The 20,852-nt window shown below is 32.9% G+C and overlaps 1 protein-coding gene across 2 annotated transcripts; it reads left to right on the top strand.

Moving 5' to 3' along the window:
- Positions 1-212: 212 nt before the first annotated feature.
- On the top strand, positions 213-19,216 carry LOC111700124 (galactoside 2-alpha-L-fucosyltransferase 2). 2 transcript variants are annotated; one of them, XM_023470940.1, is made up of 16 exons: positions 213-346; positions 469-525; positions 895-983; positions 2,385-2,397; positions 4,091-4,144; positions 4,755-4,775; positions 5,257-5,341; positions 6,730-6,852; positions 7,375-7,439; positions 8,787-8,848; positions 9,450-9,522; positions 14,938-15,014; positions 15,669-15,796; positions 17,173-17,230; positions 18,219-18,300; positions 18,871-19,216. In XM_023470940.1, the coding sequence occupies exons 1-16, from the start codon at positions 272-274 to the stop codon at positions 19,042-19,044; spliced, it is 1,236 nt and encodes a 411-aa protein (XP_023326708.1). In that variant the 5' UTR covers positions 213-271; the 3' UTR covers positions 19,045-19,216. The 2 variants fall into 2 exon arrangements, with proteins under 2 accessions (XP_023326708.1, XP_023326709.1); XM_023470941.1 differs by having other exon boundaries at positions 895-1,406; positions 2,349-2,397.
- The last annotated feature ends 1,636 nt before the right edge of the window (positions 19,217-20,852 follow it).

Below are 20,852 nucleotides of genomic sequence, written 5' to 3'. Positions count from 1 at the left end.
AGTTTTCAAAATTTTCGAAATTGTCGTTTATATTTTTTTTCTCCCAAAATTCCGCATCGTTTTTGCTTCCTTTCGCCAATTTATTTTCGCTAAGAAATGCAACATTTCGCAAAATATTTTAAATATACGAAAGAAATTTTTCGCGAAATTTAGTATTTTTTCTTAAAAGTTTTCGGTCGCGGGAAACCCTTTGAAATACTTTAGACCCCCCCCAGTGGAATAGGGTTAGCACATCTTTTGTTATCGCTGTTGAATCTATTTTCAGAGAAGTATGATCGAGAAGAAATACCTTACTCTTTTATCTTTCGCCATTTTAACATTTTTGAATTTGAAATTTCAAATGGAGGTGGGTTAAGATTTGTAATTTTCCTCATCAATTCAATTTATTGCTTATTGGCTACTATTTCTGAATATATATATTTATGTGAAGTTGACAGTGTCTACAAAAATATATATAATTATGTGCAGGTGACAGTGTCCACAAAAAGCCCAAAAATCTTAGAACACGATAATTTTGAATGCCTAGTAAGTTACTATAAAATAAAGACATAATGGTTTAAATTAATCCAAATTAAATTAATCCAACGGACTCAGCAAGACTAAAAATGAGCTTTGTTTTTGTGAGCAAACAAAACTTTTTCGTGAACATTGTGTTGTTCAGAAAAAAACGAACAATGGATGTACAGGGAAACAAAAAAACAATCTTTTTTAAACATGTACCATAAAAAAAAAGAAAAAAAATTGTTTGTTCAAACTTGAAAAATAACGATAATAATAACGAACGAACTAATTTTCTAAAAGATTTTGAAACAAAATATATTTTTTTAACAAACTTGTGATTCGTGAAAACTTTCTAAGCGCAACATGAATAGGTTAACAAAGTTTTTATCTCAGGTAAATCAAGTTGGAGGTTGTTTGCTGGGCACTAAAACCTTGTACTGTACTGGACCGCCTGGACAACTCATCTGTGGACCAAGAACTAGGAAATATGCCATGTTTTTTTATAAATTCATTTATTTTCCAGTACAATTTAGGCCTGAATGCTATAGTTAATACCGTGATGGTAAGGCTGGGCAAAGTTCCGTTAATGAACTGCAAGTTTTTGAAGATTAACAAAAGATTCTGTTATTATGAATTTTCTTATTGTTGACAAAAGGCTTTTTTGTTAATTTTTCTGCTTAAAATACCTCGAACTGGATGGTCAGAACATTCAGTTCTGTGCTAAGAATGAAAACTAAACAGACATCTGAAAATTGAGTGTTTTGAATGGTTTTTGCTTACCGGAAATGAACTGTTTTGAACAGGTTTAGCTAACTGGAAATGAACTGTTTTGAACAGGTATAGCTAACCGGAAATGAACTGTTTTGAACTGGTATAGCTAACCAGAAATGAACTGTTTTGAACAGGTATAGCTAACCGGAAATGAACTGTTTTGACCTGGTTTAGCTAACCGGAAATGGACTGTTTTAAACGGGTTTAGCTAACCGGAAATGAACTGTTTTAAACGGGTTTAGCTAGCCGGAAATGAACTGTTTTAAATGGGTTTAGCTAAACCGAAATGAATGGGTTTAGCTAACCGGAAATGAACGGGCTAAGCTAACCAGAAATAAACGGGTTTAGCTAACCGGAATGAACAGGTTTAGCTAACCGGAAAAAAATCTGAGTTTTTAAATTTTAATTTAATTTAAATTGTTTCATGCAAACTCTTATGAATAAATGTACTGATATTTCATTTTTAAAAGTAAAGAATTTTCAAATTTTTTGTTTATATCAAAGTAAAATTGCCAATCTGTCCTGAGCTGAGAACTCTTGTTTTAAAGATATAAAGATCAATGCTTGATCTTGATCTTTTGTTAAAATCTGCTGATTAATTTAATAGAGAACTGAAATTTATAGATTAAGCATTGATTCTCAAATAAAAAGAGCTCACTATTGATATCAAGATCAGGGTATTCAACTCAAAAGTTCCCACTCTGATGTAATTATTTAAAAACTACTTTACAGGGAAATTTGGGAACCCGTGATAAAGTAAAATTGTCAATTTCCCGAAAAAGTATTTGTAGTAATTGTAAACAATTTTATCATCTTTGGAGATGACAATTTTACTTAAATTTCCCATGGGACGTTAAAGGCGGTAAAAAAAAGCGGTAAAAAAAAAATAATGAAAATTATTGTGAAAGAATAGATTCAGAGTAATTTTGTAAGATAAAATATAATGCTGACAGCTTTTTTTAGTATATTGCTCCCTTGAAAACCCTTCATTAATAAAATATTTTGTTTATATTATTTATGAGTTCTGGTCAAAAATATTATCTTTTTGAAAAATTACTTTTAAGTTTTTAATTTAGTGTATACTTACTTTTACATGGATTTATTTTGATCAGTTCTGTGCTTAAGGTGAGCCTTTTAATATAAAAACACAGTGAGAACTAAAAAGTAATGGAATAGGAAGACAACATTTTATCAATACTTAAGTGTATTTGACATTGCTACAAAGCAAACACTTTTGTCAGACACTTTTTAAATCACTAATCAAGTGAACTGGGTCTGTTTACACTGCACAACTGCTGTGTCTCATGCTCTATTTAAAGTCATAACTTGTGTCTAAAAGTCGTCTTCCTATTTCAGAGTTTTCTGGTTATCTCTGTACCTCTCATTCTTCTAACTAATATGTCCGGGAGTCTATAAAACTAAAATGTTCTTATCTTGATTCTAACAGGGATTGTCAACATAATTTGGACTAATCAACTACCTACTTCTTTCTCTTAGCTATATTAAAATTGATAATTTTCAAGACAATTAAGAAAATTGACAGAATTTTTCTATTTTCCATGTAGAATACTAAAGAAATATTATACAATGTTAAAGATACAGATACAGATACAGATACAGATACAGATACAGATTTAGAGGGTGCTTTTGTGAATTAAGAATGTAGCTCTTTTAATAGAGGTTATCTCCAGGCCCGTCGCTAGGAATTTAAAAAGGGGGGGGGGCACAAAGTTTAAAATAGCATAGATAGGTAAGTAAAGGAACGCGCCACTGGTGAAACATTTATTTGACCTGAAAAACTGAAAAAGGGTCTAAATTAATGAATGAAGAATAAATAACTAGATTTTTAACTTATCAGACATTATAGCTTATTAAGATAGATATTTTGCATGTTTTCTTTCCAATAATTGCTACTGAGAAGCTATTAGCATCAAAGCAAAAAAAACTGGTGGTACAGGGTGTCCCACGAAACATTAAAGGCTTTATGCAGTTTATGCCGTTTATTTTGTTCAGAAAATCTTTTGCTCCAATATATTTTACCTTGAAAAGAATTTTAGTATAAAATGACTCCTATATAATATTTTTATTATTGTCTTTGTATTGTAACAATATAACAAATTTTGGAAGAAGACATTCTAAACTATTAACCAACTGTCATGTTTCGTGGGACACCCTGTATAAGATGTAGAGTTATTTTTGATAATGGGAAAGTATAGGATATAAATGCCTGTAAAGATAAAGAAAAGCTCAAACATGAAAATCTTCAGTTTTCTTGAAATTAAAATTCAAAAAAACCTCCCCTGCAAGCCTGAGGATTAGTACAAATAAGAATGGGCAATAGCCAAATTCTTTTAACACAAACTTTTAATGTTTTAGACTTTCAAAATGTTTCATAACAATACGAGAAGGTACCAACATCTTAAAACTTTATTCTATAGAAATGTTCTTTTCTAAAACATGCAAAATATAAGGCAAAAATGGTAGGCGATTATTTCAATATAACAAAGACGATTTTCGATTTAAATTTTGATTGATATCAATCAATTTAACAGCATGGATACATAAAAGCATGGAAATAAAGAGAAGCTGTCAATTAAAAAAGCTTCTCTTTTATTACATAAGGTTATAATTCATAAAAAAGCTTATTAACAATAAAAAGTCGTCTTTATTATCTTAAAATAATCGCCTACCATCGTATGATAACAAATTTGCTGTTTTATAAAGGTAAACTTCTTCAAAATACAAATTAATCTTAAAATAACATCGATAAAGCCTTTATATGAATTTGTTGGAAAAGTACACTGTTATTGTTTTATAGACTGGTTGCAATGGGAGATTAGGAAATGTAATGATGGCGTATGCTACTCTTCTGGTAAGTACTTACATTATGATTAAGTATTCAAGCAACAATGTTTGATTTCAGAAATCTATTAAAATATATTTACACATCCACAAATTCAGTAATCCATTACTATAAAAAAATTTGATTTATGTTGATAAAAGTCATTATTTTACAATGTCAACTCCATCCATACAAGCACATCAGCAACAATAAGCTCAGCTTTGCACCCAATACCAGGAAAAGAACTAAAATATGTGTCAAAGTTTATGGTGGCCACTCTGAATGTTTTGTATATAAAATTAACGTTTAGCGTTTTTCTTTTTGTAAATGTTCTAGTATCCTGAATAAAAATATAAAGGTTTATGTTTTTATATTTAGGTTTGTATAATAAGAATTTTGAATTTATCCTTTAAACAGAGGTTTATAAACGTTCCATGTATTCAATATTCTTAATCAATTTGAATATTTTAATCTGTGATTACTGGGAAATTTTTGGAAATTTAACATTTTGCCCACCCTTACAAATACACAAGATTTATCTAATAGTTATAATTTGGATAATTGCTCATTTGTATATTTTTGTAGGTGCTAGTTATAAATTGTAATTTTAGGAGAATATAGTTGACAAATTTATTTTCAGTATCTCTCTAAGGCATCTAAGGAAGACAGTTAATCATTCGTTTAAGTTGAACTTTTTCTTACCCAGGAAACATTTTAACGGACTATATGTGCTGATTGCAAAGATGTCGTGGGTATATAATTCTGGACTTTATATGTTTGACATTGATTTGTCGGAGATTACTTGACTTCAGATTTATTAACGAGTTTTCAAGAACGTAGTAAAGTGGAGGCCAGCACACATTGCTCATGATGATTAAAATTGTTGAAATGGGCTTCCAACACTTTCATTTAAATCCTGGTCTTAATGTGAATATATCCTTGCTTTTCTATGTGAAAATTGATAATTTCCGATTTCAGTTTAACTTAATATTTTTTTCGGATTTAAGCGCAGAGACAAGGAAGCAAATTGACAGACATTATCTCTTTCTGAGATAGGAAATCCAATTATATCTCCACTATTGTTACTTAGACAAAATTGGCCATCCTTTTTAAGATCAAGAAATTGATTAATTGATTGATAGTATGGTTTAACAGCAATATTAACGAAGTATCAGGCAGAAATGATGGACAATTCTTTTCAATCTGATGCATATATTTTTAAAGAAGGTAGGATTAACCTCTATTTTATATTGTCTCTGTTTAAATGTTTATTTATATCTAATAAATGCATAAAGGAATCCAGTGGAACCAAATCACATGTCCTCTGGTAAGAATACTTGGAGGGAAGGCAGTATTTACAAGCTAAAATCATTACTGGAAAAAATGAGAACTTAGTGGCCACTGTGCAATTTCCCAAGAATCAAATTCCCAAGTCTATCCTAACTGCAATACAATAAGGCCCCCTTCATTGTTCTAGCAACAGTGCTTGGCCCCCTATTGCAGCCTGCAGCACCTGAGAAGTCCTAACATAAGCTTTGTGAAGTTGCCGCTTGGGACATTGCTATCCTAGTGACTAAAAGTCAAGTTCCATTTCTGCAAACAGATTGATGAATACCATTTTTGTCGGCAAATATGTCTGCATCAGTTGACTTCAATTTAGGGTTGTTAAAAATCTTGAACTATGAATCATGATTCAAGATTTTGTCACTTAAAAATTTGTTAAACTGGTGGTGCCTGTAGGTACAGGGTGTCCCATGAAACATGACAGTAGCAAGACGACATGAAGTTCGTCTTTGGTCTTTTAAATAATTTTTGGCATTTATTTGAAACCAAATTTTGGAAGTTAAAAACCTAGAGTAAAATACCCCTAGTCATGGCATTTTCAAAATGTGGTCTGCCTTTTTTTGTGCTTGACAACTGAATGTCTCAAATAAATTTGATGATCAAAGACAACTTGCAAATTGTCATGTTTCATAGGACACCTTGTAGTTAGGGATGTTAATGTTTTCATTTCTTTTGAAAAACTATCGTTTCATTATGAAAACTACGATGAAAAATCGAAAACGCAACGATCCCTTTTAAAAACAATATTTTTTTTTTAAAATTTTGATTTTTAAAAATGGTCGTTTTGAAAACTCATCGTTTTTTTAACGAAGAAGGACATCTGTACTTATCATTGAGTAGTTTTTAAGAAAATATCAAGAAGTTTTTGCTCCCACACAACTTTTTAACTTCATGAAAGACGACATTCAATAAAGTTGCATGTATTTTTTTTTTAAAAACGACAGTTTTTATAAAGTTTGTTGTTTTGTTAACAACAACCCTTTTTTAATGACGACCGTTCGTTAACAATCATTAACATAGTTGTCAATAACAATTTTTTTGTGAAAAACGATTGTTTTTCAAAAGCAATCGTTTTTTAAAAACAATCGTTTAAAAAACGATTGCTAATCAAAAACGATCATTATTCGTTTTCTAAAAGTTCAAAAGATTGAAAAACAAAACAAAAAACGAGCATTAATGATCGTTTTTAAAAACTATTAACAACCCTACGTAGTTTAGTGACCTCTTGCTAATCTATTAATTTAAGTCCCTAAGCTGTGTAATAATCCTAGGTATTGTTGATGCAAAGGGACCTGTGGAAGGAATAGCATCAATGAACGAGTATGGAGAATACTTTTATGATTCATTTCTTGAAAATATTAATAAATATCAGTTTAATAAGATACTTGATGTAGGTAATACAACAGTGATATCACTGGAAATTCAATTATAGCTTGTACACAAAAATTTAAAAGAAATTCCACAAAAAATTATCAGTTAACCTTAAGAGAACCTCCAACACCTAAGCATAGAAGAGTAAAAATAAGTAAAAACTTTACAAGGAATAATTTAAATTTACTTCTTGCAGTGTGCACTGCACCAAAATTAAACTAGTTAAACATACTTAAACATAGTTAAGGCCATCCTTAAAAGGTTTTTCCAATCAAGAGAGCCTGTCATATCAATTCTTATTGAAAGGGGATTTTTTTTCAATTGTGGTATTCTATAAAAGTGACTTTGGCATCATGCTTCAGAAACAGTTGTGCAGGAAATTGTCAGAATTAAACAATTTTAAGGTAGAACAACAAAGGTTACCATTAAAGGGTACCATTGGGAATTAGGTATGTCCAATTGCCCATGTTGAAATGAAAGGTCACTTGAAGTTACAACAGTTCCTTTAAAAAAGGAATTGACAATGATCTAATCTATTATTGCAGGTGTATACCCTTCACCTTTTCATCTTTTCTATACAATTCAAGACGAGTTGAAAAATCACTTTCATGTAAAAACTAAAATAACTATGTATGATTAAAAACTTGGTTATATTTTTGCCAATTTCTAACTTTCCCTGGATGCAGTAATCTTCAGAGGGCCAGACTTTTTTGAAATCGTTCCATCCCATTCTAGAACGAGGGCCTTCAGCTAAATCGTTCCGTTCTCGTTCCTGTTTTTTATTGTTCCGTTCTGTTCCATTCCATTCTGAGTAGAGGAAGGGTCTTCCCGTTCCGTTCCGTTCTCGCCATTCTTAGTTGAAGAACAGTTGCATCCCTCTTGTTCTGTTCTTAATCAAGAACGTTTCCATCCCCTGTTCCATTCTTAGTAACAAACAATTTCATCCAAGACAAAAGTTTTATAGAAAAGAGTTGGTTAAAAGTTTAAAAAATTTCAATTTTTTATTAAAAAGTTCCTCACGGCCGTAAATAATACTTTAAATTATATATTTTAAATTTAGAGTTAAAAGAATAAGCTTAGATAATTTCTGGGCTGAGCAATGTATAATTTTGTGAGAGCGGGGGGAGGGGTGGGAGTGCTAATATCCTTAATATGTATGATATACAGAAGTTGAACTGAAACCTGCTGTGTATTTTGTGTGTTGTCAGTGTAGCAGAGACTGGGTAAGGGGGGGGGGAGGGGGTCAGGTGATTAAATAAAAAAAATCTTTAACTATATTTCTAGAGAATTTAGAGAACACATTCTTGATTTAAAATGTGTTCCCAACTTAGAACAAGTTATTGATAATAAGAACATGTCAACGATTTTAACCAATTTCCGTTCCGTTCCCTTCTTTTACTAATTGTTCCAATATTTTTAAGAACGTGTTCTAAGCGTTCATTTTATTCAGAATGATGGGATCGTTCTTGATCGCTCCGTAAAGAACAATTATTCCACCAGGAACGAGCCCAGCCCTAGTCTCAGTGGCATTATTCAAACATTTAACTGAGTAACTTTAGCAAGTAACATGCCAAAATGTATACCTTATTAGCTTGAAATTTCTCCTAAAGGATTCTGATAAGGGAGGGAAAAAGATTTTTGAAGAAAAATATATACACCCCTTGTATAAGTTATCTAGTTATTTGTGGTAATAGTTTTGAAAATATATACCCCTTGTATAAGTTATCTAATTATTTGTGGTAATAGTTTTGAAAATATATACCCCTGTAAAAGTTATCTAATTATTTGTGGTAATAGTTTTGAAAAATATATACACCCCTTGTTTAAGCTATCTAATTATTTGTGGTAATAGTTTTGAAAATATATTTACCCCAGGTATAAGATGTCTAATTATTTGTGGTAATAGTTTTGAAAATATATACCCCTGTAAAAGTTATCTAATTAATTGTGGTATTAGTTTCACACTGAAATACAGAATGCTGCTTTTGAAGCTATGGAACAGTCTACTGTGAAGATTAGGTATAAGGGTTGTTTTTGAAAACTGTTTTTTTAATTGTGTGTTTTCTGCTAAAGTGAATTGGGCAATGCAAATTTCTTGCTTCAGAATTAATAGAGTTGTTGTCAGAATTAAGGACTTTTCGAGCTAGAAAAATTACGCTATCTTCCGCATTATTGATCCGAGAAAGGTTTCACTTAATTAAGTTTATTGTAATGTATTAGTTTAACATAAGAATTATCACACAGTGATTTAAAAGTTTAATCATTGTTCCATCAAGCTGTCACAATTGGTCTAATTAAACAATAATTTTATGTTTGTTCTCTAATATCATATGTCGCCAGATGTGTTTTAAATGGAAAAGTTGAAAAAAAAACTCTGTTAGCTTCAAAATTGTTAAATTGTACCTAAAAGCAAGGTTAAATTTGAATTGAAGAAACCGAACAGGATTCTGCAGGATTTTATGTTTAAATATTCATAACATTACAATTGCCTGATTTTTTTAAATAAGGGTGTGTCGATAGTGATTTTAGATTTGACAGAAACTCATGATGTCAGATTTAGACCAAATCATGGGTTGAAACTATTTCCCCCTGAACTTCATTGATGTTGTTTACATTTAAGGGAGAAATATCATGGCAAGAAAATAGTAAAAATAGCTGTTCACGCCAGAAGAGGAGATTATTTGAATTCCCAGGTTATATCAAAGCATCATTCTAAACATTTTAAAGGGTAAAGCATTTTATGTACCCCCACTTTTCCCCCCAGGGTTGTAGCATAAGGGAATGTTTACTTATATTGTCATTACTAATGCATTTACTTGGTTTATATCCAATATTGTCGTTTACAAGTGCATTTACTTGGTTTACATTCAATATTGTTGTTACAAGTGCATTTACTTGGTTTATATTCAATATTGTCGTTTACAAGTGCATTTACTTGGTTAACATCCAATATTGTTGTTACAAGTGCATTTACTTGGTTAACATCCAACATTGTCGTTACAAGTGCATTTACTTGGTTTACATCCAATATTGTCGTTACAACTTCAATTACTTGGTTAACTTCCAATATTGTTGTTACAATTGCATTTACTTGGTTTATATCCAATATTGTCATTACAAGTGCATTTACTTGGTTAACATCCAATATTTTTGTTACAAGTGCATTTACTTGGTTCATCCAATATTGTCGTTACATCTTCATTTTCTTGGTTTATATCCAATATTGTTGTTACATCTTCATTTACTTAGTTTACATCCAATATTGCTGTTACAATTTCATTTACTTGGTTTACATCAAATATTGCCGTTTCATTTTCATTTACTTGGTTTACATCCAATATTGTCATTACAAGTGCATTTACTTGGTTTACATCCAATATTGTCGTTACAAGTGCATTTTCTTGGTTTATATTAAATATTGTTGTTACAAGTGCATTTACTTGGTTTACATCCAATATCGTCTTTACAACTTCATTTACTTGGTTTACATCCAATATTGTCGTTACAAGTGCATTTACTTGGTGTACATCAAATATTGTCCTTACAACTTCATTCACTTGGTTTACTTCCAATATTGTCGTTACAACTTCATTTACTTGGTTTACATCCAATATTGTCGTTACAAGTGCATTTACTTGGTTTACATCCAATATTGTTGTTACAGCTTCATTTTCTTGGTTTAAATCCAATATTGTCGTTACAACTTCATTTACTTGGTTTACATCCAATATTGTCGTTACAACTTCTTTTACTCGGTTTACATCCAATATTATTGTTACAAGTGCATTTAGTCGGTTTACATCCAATATTGTCGTTACAAGTGCATTTACTTGGTTTATATACAATTTTATTGTTACAAGTGCATTTACTTGGTTAACATCCAATATTGTTGTTACAAGTGCATTTACTTGGTTTATATACAATATTGTCATTACAAGTGCATTTTCTTGGTTTACATTCAATATTGTTGTTACATCTTCATTTTCTTGGTTTATATCCAATAGTGTCGTTACATCTTCATTTACTTAGTTTACATCCAATATTGTCGTTAAACTTCATTTACTTGGTTTACATCCAATATTGTCGTTTCATCTTCATTTACTTGGTTTACATCCAATATTGTCGTTACAAGTGCTTTTACTTGGTTTTCATCCAAATTGTCGTTACAACTTCATTTACTTGGCTTACATCCAATATTGTTGTTACAAGTGCATTTACTTGGTTTACCTCCAATATTGTTGTTACAAGTGCATTTACTTCGTTTTTATTAAATATTGTTGTTACAAGTGCATTTACTTGGTTTATATCCAATATCGTTGTTACAACTTCATTTACTTGGTTTACATCCAATATTGTCGTTACAAGTGCATTTACTTGGTTTACATCCAATATTGTCGTTACAACTCCATTTACTTGGTTTACATCCAATATTGTTGTTACAAGTGCATTTACTTGGTTTACATCCAATATTGTCGTTACAAGTGCATTTACTTGGTTAACATCCAATATTGTTGTTACAAGTGCATTTACTTGGCTTACATCCAATATTGTCGTTACAACTTCATTTACTTGGTTTTCATCCAAATTGTCGTTACAACTTCATTTACTTGGTTTACATCCAATATTGTTGTTACAAGTGCATTTACTTGGTTTTGGAGAAGTATCAGAGGATTAGGGGACTGGATCTAAAGATGCTGGACAGGATTGAGGTGAGAGAGTTGGTCTGTGGAGTATCCTCAGCCTCTGAGATATTAGAGGTGAGGAAATTGATTGAGAAGATGCAGGATGCGGATCAGAGAAGGTTTGGAACCCGGATTGTATCCTTTGATGTAGAGGATGTAAAGGCAACATACTTTGATACTCTGAGGATGGCTGGGAAAGCTACGATTGATCCCAAGAACGCGGTGTTCAGGGAGTGGAGGAGTTTTACTCCTTGATTGCTGGTGAAGAAGTAAGGTTAGAGAGAGGTTTTATTGATCTTACGTCTCTAGCTGTTCTAGCTGGGGGTGCAGGTGATTGGAACCCTACTGAACAAGAATGTGTCTACAGGAGATGACTGGTGGGGAGAGAGATGACAGCTGATCCCGGAGTCCCTGAGATGTTACGCATTAGGGGATATTCAGTTTGGGTTCATGACCTACAATATCCTGGCAGGATTGTTGCTGAGAGATGTTTTCCCGGACCCTGAGATATTGTGTAAGTACATGAAGTGCAACCAGAAGGAGGCGGTGGACTGGTTCCTTGAGTTCCTGATGGTGTCACTGGAGGGAGTGGAGTATCACCAGAAGGCAAAGGAGGAAGCTGAGACAAGGGAGGAGATGGTTCTTTCTCTGAGGTACAGGAATGAGAGGGAGAAATTGTGTGAGTTCTCTCCTCTGTTGATCAGGTTATGGACTCAAATCTTAGGGAAATGGCCTGCTCCTACTTCTGGAGGATGTCGGTATCTACTGGAGGCGAGGGAGTGGTTCTTGGTCCAGATGGATGTCATGGCCCAGGTGGGATATACTTGGTCCAAGGGAAGAAGGTTGGAGCCCCCTGGGAGAGAGGAGAAGGAGTATGCTAGGTTTGGACTGGAGCTTGAAGAGCTGGAGAAGCAAGTTTGGTTGAAACCTGTGGAGAGTTTTAGAGGATTGGAGAGGCCGAAGGGTTTGAGGATCCCGTTGTTGGTACTGGACATGGAGAAGGTGAAGAGTAAGGAGATAGGGGAGAAATGCACGAGGATAGGGAGGTGCCAGAGATGGTCTCTCTTGGAGTGGGCCAGGATGAACCCTCAGGATCTGCACAAGTTTTTTGAGAGGATGGAGAAGAATGTAGGTTTCCAGCAGTTCTATGGAGGCCTGTACGACGCCATGTGCTTGTGTTTCCTAAGGATCATGGATAAGAAGGCTCCAGTGGTGGAGATCACGGAGAAGAGGCTGAAGCTTGCAGTACTCCAGTAGCTGGAAGAGGAGTCTGAGGGTTTGAGGAAGTGCGAGGAGGAGTTGAGAGTGAGAAGGATGAGAGTTAATCGGTTGACCAAGCTTTCAGAAGACTGGGAATATGAGGAGCGATCTCGATGGAGAGAAGAAGTTCCTCTACCCAATCCCAAGGTGAGGTCTGGGGTGAAGCGGAAGAAGAGCTCTAAGCCAGGGAAGCTGAAGAGGTTGAGGATGAGGAACTCAAGGGAGAGTGTGGCTGAGTCTAATGCTGAGGAACCGGTTGGTCTCTCTCCGTCCCAGCCTTCTCCTGGTTCATCCAGAGGTAGGAGTGGGTTCGGAGGGAGTGCCTCCGGGCCTCTGCAGGAGGATGGATCTGAGGAGGTGGTGGTGTTGGATGAGGAGGATGATGTGTTCCTGGAGGCTGAGGAGGGGAGGACAGAAGAGGTTGCTTCTCCTAAGAGGATGAGCGCAGCTTTGAGGTTCTCCAGGAGGGTTGTAGAGCGAACCCCGACCTATGATGAGATGATTGAGGGATCGGCTAGGGTTTCGCTGCTGGAGGAGATGGATCTAGAGTTGGATGTTCCCTGGGAGGACAGGATGTTTTAAACCTTGCGGGGTTAAGTGAATCCAAACTCTGAAAGATCCCAGTGTTTATATTTCAGGTCTTATTTAGCTTTCAGGAGTTCAGGTCGCGGGGTGCAGAAGAACTTTTTCGTTTGCTCTTGGCTGGGCGAGTGTTACGCGAGCCATGCTCCGTGTATAAAGTCTAGTTGATGCCCCTGTGAGTTTCTGAGTTCTCCCTGCGGATCTGTACAGAACGTATTGTGAAAAACTAGTTTTGGAAGCTGTTTACAGACTGACTACGCAGGCGCAAGATTTCTTGCGTGGGAGTGAACAGTTTAATATTAGTATATGTTTATTTGTCTTGCAAGTGTAACCGTGTCCAGAATTCTAGGATCACTGTGGTAATTATTTCTTATATATATACGTATGCTTATCGGTTGATTATATTATGATTGATATTTATAAATGTGTTTGTTGGTTCCTTGCCACAGTTTTTTAATGCCTGAGTGGATTATTTGTTGTATTTGTATGATTTATCACTCAAAGCTTTTTCTGTGGGTTTATTAAACTTATTTAGATTGAAGACTCAGAGAAATAAACGTTTGGAACCTTATTATCATCCTTTTGTTATGAAGAGAATTGAGAGAAGGAAGTCTTACGATCTGGTCTTGAGAAATACCACACGGTACATATATTAGGTCTTTAGGGAAATCGCTAAGTAGCGAAACACATCCAATATTGTTGTTACAAGTGCATTTACTTGGTTTACATCCAATATTGTTGTTACAAGTGCATTTATTTGGTTTATATACATTATTGTCGTTACAAGTGCATTTACTTGGTTAACATCAAATATTGTAGTTACAACTTCATTTACTTGGTTTATATCCCTTATTGTCGTTTTAACTTCATTTACTTGGTATAGATCCAATATTGTCCTTACAAGTGCATTTACTTGGTTTACATCCAATATTGTCATTAAAACTTCATTTACTTGGTTTAAATCCAATATTGTCGTTACAACTTCATTTACTTGGTTTACATCCAATATTGTCGTTACAAGTGCATTTACTTCGTTTAAATTCAATATTGTCATTACAACTTCATTTACTTGGTTTATATCCAATATTGTCATTACAACTTCATTTACTTGGTTTACATCCAATATTGTCGTTACAAGTGCATTTACTTGGTTTATATCCAATATTGTTGTTACAAGTGCATTTAATTGGTTTATATCCAATATTGTTGTTACAAGTGCATTTCTTGGTTTATATCCAATATTGTCGTTTACAAGTGCATTTACTTGGTTTATAATCAATATTGTCATTACTAATGCATTTACTTGGTTTACATCCAATATTGTCGTTACAAGTGCATTTACTTGGTTTACATTCAATATTGTAAATTACAAGTGCATTTACTTGGTTTATATCCAATATTGTCGTTACAACTTCATTTACTTGGTTTACATCCAATATTGTCGTTACAACTTCATTTACTTGGTTTATATCCAATATTGTCGTTACAACTTCATTTACTTGGTTTATATCCAATATTGTCGTTACAAGTACTTAAAGGCAAAAAATAAATTTTACTTCAAGACTTAATCCCTTTTATATTAAGAATGTGAAAATCAACACTATTATGCGTGATGATGAGATGTGGAGAAAATACTTTTTTTACTGCATTAATTTATTCAGGTATTTAAGGGGTTACCCAAAAAAGGATTAGACTTCAGAGACGACGGTACAAAATTTTTCTGTTTCCTGAGATTCATGATTGCTTGCAACTTTAAACTTCTTTCTTTATTTGCAGCCAAATCATTAAATAAGACAATTAAAGGCTACATTTCAGAGAGATTCTTTGTGGTTGACTCTATATATTATATATTGCTTGAATTGATTGAAAATATCAAAAAATATGTATGTTAGCTATAGCTGGCCAAAAGGCTGGACCAAATTGGTAAAAATTTTTTAGGGAACCCAAGGGTGCCCGGGGAGTAACAAATTGCATCTTTTTCTTCAAATTTTATTTATTTTTATTCCACTAGCAATGCCGGGCACTTGAGCTAGTAGTAATATAACATTGTAATATCAAAAGAATTATTGTTTTTCATAATGATTGTTTATTTATTCCATATCTGTGCTTAAACTGTGACAATTTCCCATACTGATCTTGAAACATAAATCAACAAAATAATTTTTAATTAAAAAAAGTTCCCGGTAAAACAATGAGTAAATCTAATTCTCCAAACTTTTAAAAGCTACCTTTAGAATCGTACATGCTATGTATTCATGAACTGTGACTTAGAATTAAATCTTATATTGCTTACAGATTTGGTAATTTTTGTTTAGGAATCGTATTGATAATGAATCTACAAAAACTGTATTCTATATGGCAAGTGAGGACACTAAGTGGCTCAAAGATAACTTTGGTCAAGAACCTGATATTGGATTTCCAGGAGAAATATCAAATCTTCCAGGTATTGGATTTCTAGGAGAAATTTCAAATCTTCCAGGTATTGGATTTTCAGGAGATATATCAAATCTTCCAGGTATTGGATTTCCAGGAGAAATTTCAAATCTTCCAGGTATTGGATTTCCAAGAGAAATTTCAAATCTTCAAGGTTTTGGATTTCTGCGAGAAATATCAAATCTTCAAGGTTTTGGATTTCTGCAAGAAATATCAAATCTTCAAGGTATTGGATTTCCAGTAGAGATTTAAATCTTCCAGGTATTAGGTTTACAGGAGAGATTTCAAATCTTCCAGATATTGGATTTCCAGGAGGAATATCAAATCTTTCAGGTATTGGATTTCCGGGAAAAATTTCTAATCTTCCAGGAATTGGATTTCCAGGAAAGATTTCTAATCTTCCAGGTATTGGATTTCCAGCCAGGAGAGATTTCAAATATTCCAGGAGAGATTTCAAATCTTCCAGGTATTGGATTTCCAGCCAGGAGGGATTTCAAATATTCCAGGTATTGGATTTCCAAAAGAAATTTAAAATCTTCGAGGTGTTGGATTTCCAAAAGAAATTTAAAATCTTCGAGGTATTGGATTTCCAGGAGAAATATCAAAACTTGGAGGCATTATGCTTAGCTTAAAGTTGGTTTATACTAGGGATTCTCGATGTTTGAGATTTAAAGGTTATCTGGCTTTACAGTGTAAAAGATTGAAGCAAGCCTGTAACCAGGGGGGGGGGTGCAAGGGTGCAGGTGCACCCCCCTCAAGCTCAAGCAAGAGTAGATTCCCTTCCCAAACCAAACCAAACCTGTCTCATGTGCTGCATTTTATTCATCTTCAAAATATCATGATGAGGCTGAGGCACAAGAAGCCTTGATTTTAAATAATGAATTTTTTCCTTAAGCTAAAGTACCATTCATTTATTTTTTATGTATATTGTATATGTTAACTGAAAAGTTTCAGACCCTAAAATGTAACCCTTAAAAGCTTTAATACACTAGTTAAAAAGGTTAATCTTTATAGCGTACATTGACAATGTAATAAAGAAAACCATATATCACCGTAATAACAAACCAAGCATTGCTTTAAAAAAAAAAAAAAAATGTTTCGCCTGCGTCCCGACTTTTTGCCCCCCCCCCCCCCTGGAAAAATCCTGGTTACGGGCCTGGATTGAAGTATATAGAAAAAAGATGTATTCTTCCTTATCAAGCCAAGATAAATGTTAAGAATTCATGATTTTAGAATATCTTTAAATCTTTAAAGTTAAGGTTTCGAGCACATATATAGAAAGACAGAAGTGTTTATGATGCCAAAGATTTATCTGTATATATTGCATTATGCATAAATGCATTTTATTAATATTCTTCACACACATTATTGCATTTTTATATTTAGATAAAAAGATGCCCTCAAGAGATTTATTTATGCTAATACAATGTGATCATATGATCAGGTATTTCATGAGATTCTATCAATGTTTTATGAGATCCTATCAATGTTTTACTAGATTCTATCAATGCTTTATGAGATCCTATCAACATTTTATAAGACTTCATTAAAGTTTCGGAGATTTTATTAAAATTTCTTGAAATCAAAAAGTTTTATTGATCCAATCAATGTTTTATTGATCTAATCAAAGTTTTATTGATCTAATCAAAGTTTTATTGATCCGATCAATGTTTTATTGATCCAATCAAAGTTTAATTGATCCAATCAATGTTTTATAGTTCCGATCAAAGTTTTTTATAATCCATTCAAAGTTTTACAAAATCTTATAATAGTTTTGTGAAACCAATCAAATTTCAAGAGATCCAATCAAGTTTTGGAAGATTCTATCAAACTTTTATGGATCCCATCAAAATTTTATGTAATCCTGACAAATTTCTGGATTCTATCTAAGTTTTAGCAGATTCTATGAAAAAATTTGAAATCCTTTCTAAGCTTCATGGAATTTTTTGAGAATCTATCAAAGTTTTAGGAGAATCTTTCAAAGTTTCTTGGATCCCTTCAAAGTTTTATGATATTCTTCCAAAGTCTTAAAATTTATGAGATTCTATCAAAGTTGTATCAGTTTTTTTCAAGTTTATAGAATTTTTATGTAAATTTAGAACTAATAGATATTTTTATTTAAACTGATTTATGGTAATACAACTAATAAACGGATAAGTTTGTCGTTTTCAAATTTAAAAGTTTGCTGGTTTTCTAACAGTGTTGAACAATAATGAGCTAAGCACCAAACTTTTAAACACTTTTTGAGCAATAAACTTTTGAACATTTTTTGAGTAACAAACTATTAAACACTATTTTAGCATTAAACTATTGAACACTATTTGAGCAGTAAACTAATGAACACTATGAGCAATAAACAATTGAACACTCTTTTAGCAATAAACTATTGAACACTATTTGTGTAATAAACTTTTGAACACTATAATGAATAGATCATATGGTACTTATGGCTTATGGGGAGGACTATGGAGCACTGGAACTGTTATGTATGCTACCACTGGCCAACATATTATAGTAAGCCCAGATATTTTTCATTTTTAAATAATATTTACAAAGAATATGATTGTGCAAAATATATTCACAGGCAGCCCAAAGTTTGAATTAATTTTTTTTGAAAATTTAAACGCAAATTTAGGAAGTTGAAATATCTACGGAGTTGCAGCTTTCCTAGTAGGCATCACCATACTAAATCCTAGTAGGCATCACCATACTAAATCATAGTAGGCATCACCATACTAAATCCTAGTAGGCATCACAATACTAAATCCTAGTAGGCATCACCATACTAAATCCTAGTAGGCATCACCATACTAATCTTAGTAGGCATCACCATACTAAATCCTAGTAGGCATCACCATACTAAATCCTAGTAGGCATCACCATACTAAATCCTAGTATGCATCACCATACTAAATTCTAGTAGGCATCACCATACTAAATCCTAGTAGGCATCACCATACTAAATCCTAGTAGGCATTACCAAACTAAATCAATCAATCATTTACAAAGACGATATCATGAACGCCACTGAATTCCAGCGTTTGGGACATCCTGTAACTTTTACTTGTTTTGCCATTTGTTTAGGACGAAGTGATTTCTGATCGTGTCAATAGTTCAAGCTGGGAGGCTGTGGACCTGAATAGATTCATGACATCAACCACAACAACAACAACAACAACAACATCAACAACAATAGCATCAACAACAACAACTACAACAAGTACATCAACATCCGCCATTGGTCCAACTGGACCCTGAATGATTAGTCAGTTTTGAGACAGTTTATTGAGAAAACAAATTATTCTGATTTGTTTTTGACTTTGCAACAAATTTAGAAATGGGATCATTTAGCATAATTCAACAAACAAAAACCGTTGGAAAGAAATTTTTAAAGCTGTGAACTTTTAGTACCCCCCCCCCCCCCCACTGAGGGGGGTGGCACCCATACAAAAAATACATTTAAATCTCACTTTTGCCTTTAACTTAAAAGTTTAATTAAAAAAGCTTTAATCAATACTGCCTTCAGTGTAAATATATCTTTGATATCATTATTTATGATTATACAATATGTCACGTTTTTATGAAAATATAAATTTTTTTAAGAAACGTTTCCATCTCTATTTTTCACCCATTGCATTACACCACAGAGGAAGTGTCTGACGAGTCCACTTAAGAAAATTACATAATTGTACACTCTTAACTAAAAAATTCAAATTAGTGATATTAAGGACAAAAAGTCACTTAATAATCGATTTGTAGTTGCATTTTAAACGATTTTAAATCGTTGTTTGTGAAGTAAAAAACTTAATAATAGACGACTAAACGTCGCCTAATTTGCATCTTTAAATCGTCTATAAACTCAAATTCAAAATTAAGGACAAAAAGTTGTTTATTAAACGATTTTTAGTTGCATTTTAAACAATTTTAAATTGTTATTTTTTTAATTAGAAATAACTTTTTTTTAGACAACTGAAAGTTGCCTTATAATTGATTTAAGATCGTATATTTTTAGGCATATATTTTTAGTCAAAAACTCCTGTTCAAACCAGTTTATGAATCAGCTGACGGTTAGCATTCTTGCTTATTACCATCTCTTATTTTACAATTAGTTAGTTTACCTGTCCATTTCTAATTGCGACAAATTGTGATCTATGGGAATGTTAGAAAAAAAACAGAAGCTGTCACAGAAATTAGAGGGAAATCAAGATTTAAAGTTTACAGATTTGTTCTATTTTTCAAATTATTTGTTAAACGTTCCAAAAAGTTTGCTAAATAGTTTATATTAAAAAACAAATCTTCAAATCAGACATCTAAAAACATATTATGTCTGAGACTATAAGGAGGAAACGATTGAGAAGCTCAGGATCGGGGGAATTTTTTCCTGAGGGGGTGGGGGGCTTATCCTTAACCATACTAAATTTGTTCTCATATAAGTAAGAATTTCTAAAACCCCCCCCCCTCTCCCCACGTCTTATTTACTGTGAAAATGCGTTTTCTGATCTGGAAACAAAAGCATTGTTGCCGACATGTGATATTTTGTACATGATTTCAGAAAAATTATTATTATTTATTTTTTATTATTTTAGGGTTAAGTTAGGTTAGGATTGATTTGATTTGATTTAGTTAAGGTTAAGACAATTTCTGGGCCGAGCACCATGCGGCTAGGACTGGCTAGGACAGGCTAAGACAGGCTAGTTTTAAGATGAAAATAAGCGAAAAAATAAAACAAAAAAATCGAACATTTTTTTTTGTTCAATATCTAGATCCATTTTTTTCCAGTGCTGTCCCGTTGGAAACAAATATCAAAAATGTCAATGCCCAAACGATGAACAAGTATGAACATTTTATCACAGATATAACAACTAGGGATGTGTCTGTTCATCCTTTTGAAATCGGCTCAAGAGGATATGTCTCGCCATTAAATAAAGCAAATCTAAAGAAACTGCATAAGTTCTGCAAACCCAGTGTTAGTTTCAAATCAATGTGCGTAAATCTATCAGGCCTTGCAGTACTGTCATCATACCACATTTTTAGAAAACGAAAAACACTAGACTGGGACCAAGAAA

The sequence above is a fragment of the Eurytemora carolleeae genome, unplaced genomic scaffold, assembly GCF_000591075.1.
Source record: "Eurytemora carolleeae unplaced genomic scaffold, Eaff_2.0 scaffold282, whole genome shotgun sequence".
NCBI lineage: Eukaryota > Metazoa > Arthropoda > Copepoda > Calanoida > Temoridae > Eurytemora > Eurytemora carolleeae.
Note: the sequence above shows the minus strand (reverse complement) of the source record. Positions and strands in the feature narration are given on the sequence as shown.

Excerpts from the sequence above, each read along its gene's own strand:
- LOC111700124 (XM_023470940.1), top strand. The coding sequence starts at position 272 with ATGATCGAGAAGAAATACCTTACTCTTTTATCTTTCGCCATTTTAACA. Across the intron at positions 4,145-4,754 it reads TGGCGTATGCTACTCTTCTG|TATCTCTCTAAGGCATCTAA; the intron begins GTAAGTACTTAC and ends ATTTATTTTCAG. Across the intron at positions 18,301-18,870 it reads CCACTGGCCAACATATTATA|GACGAAGTGATTTCTGATCG; the intron begins GTAAGCCCAGAT and ends CCATTTGTTTAG.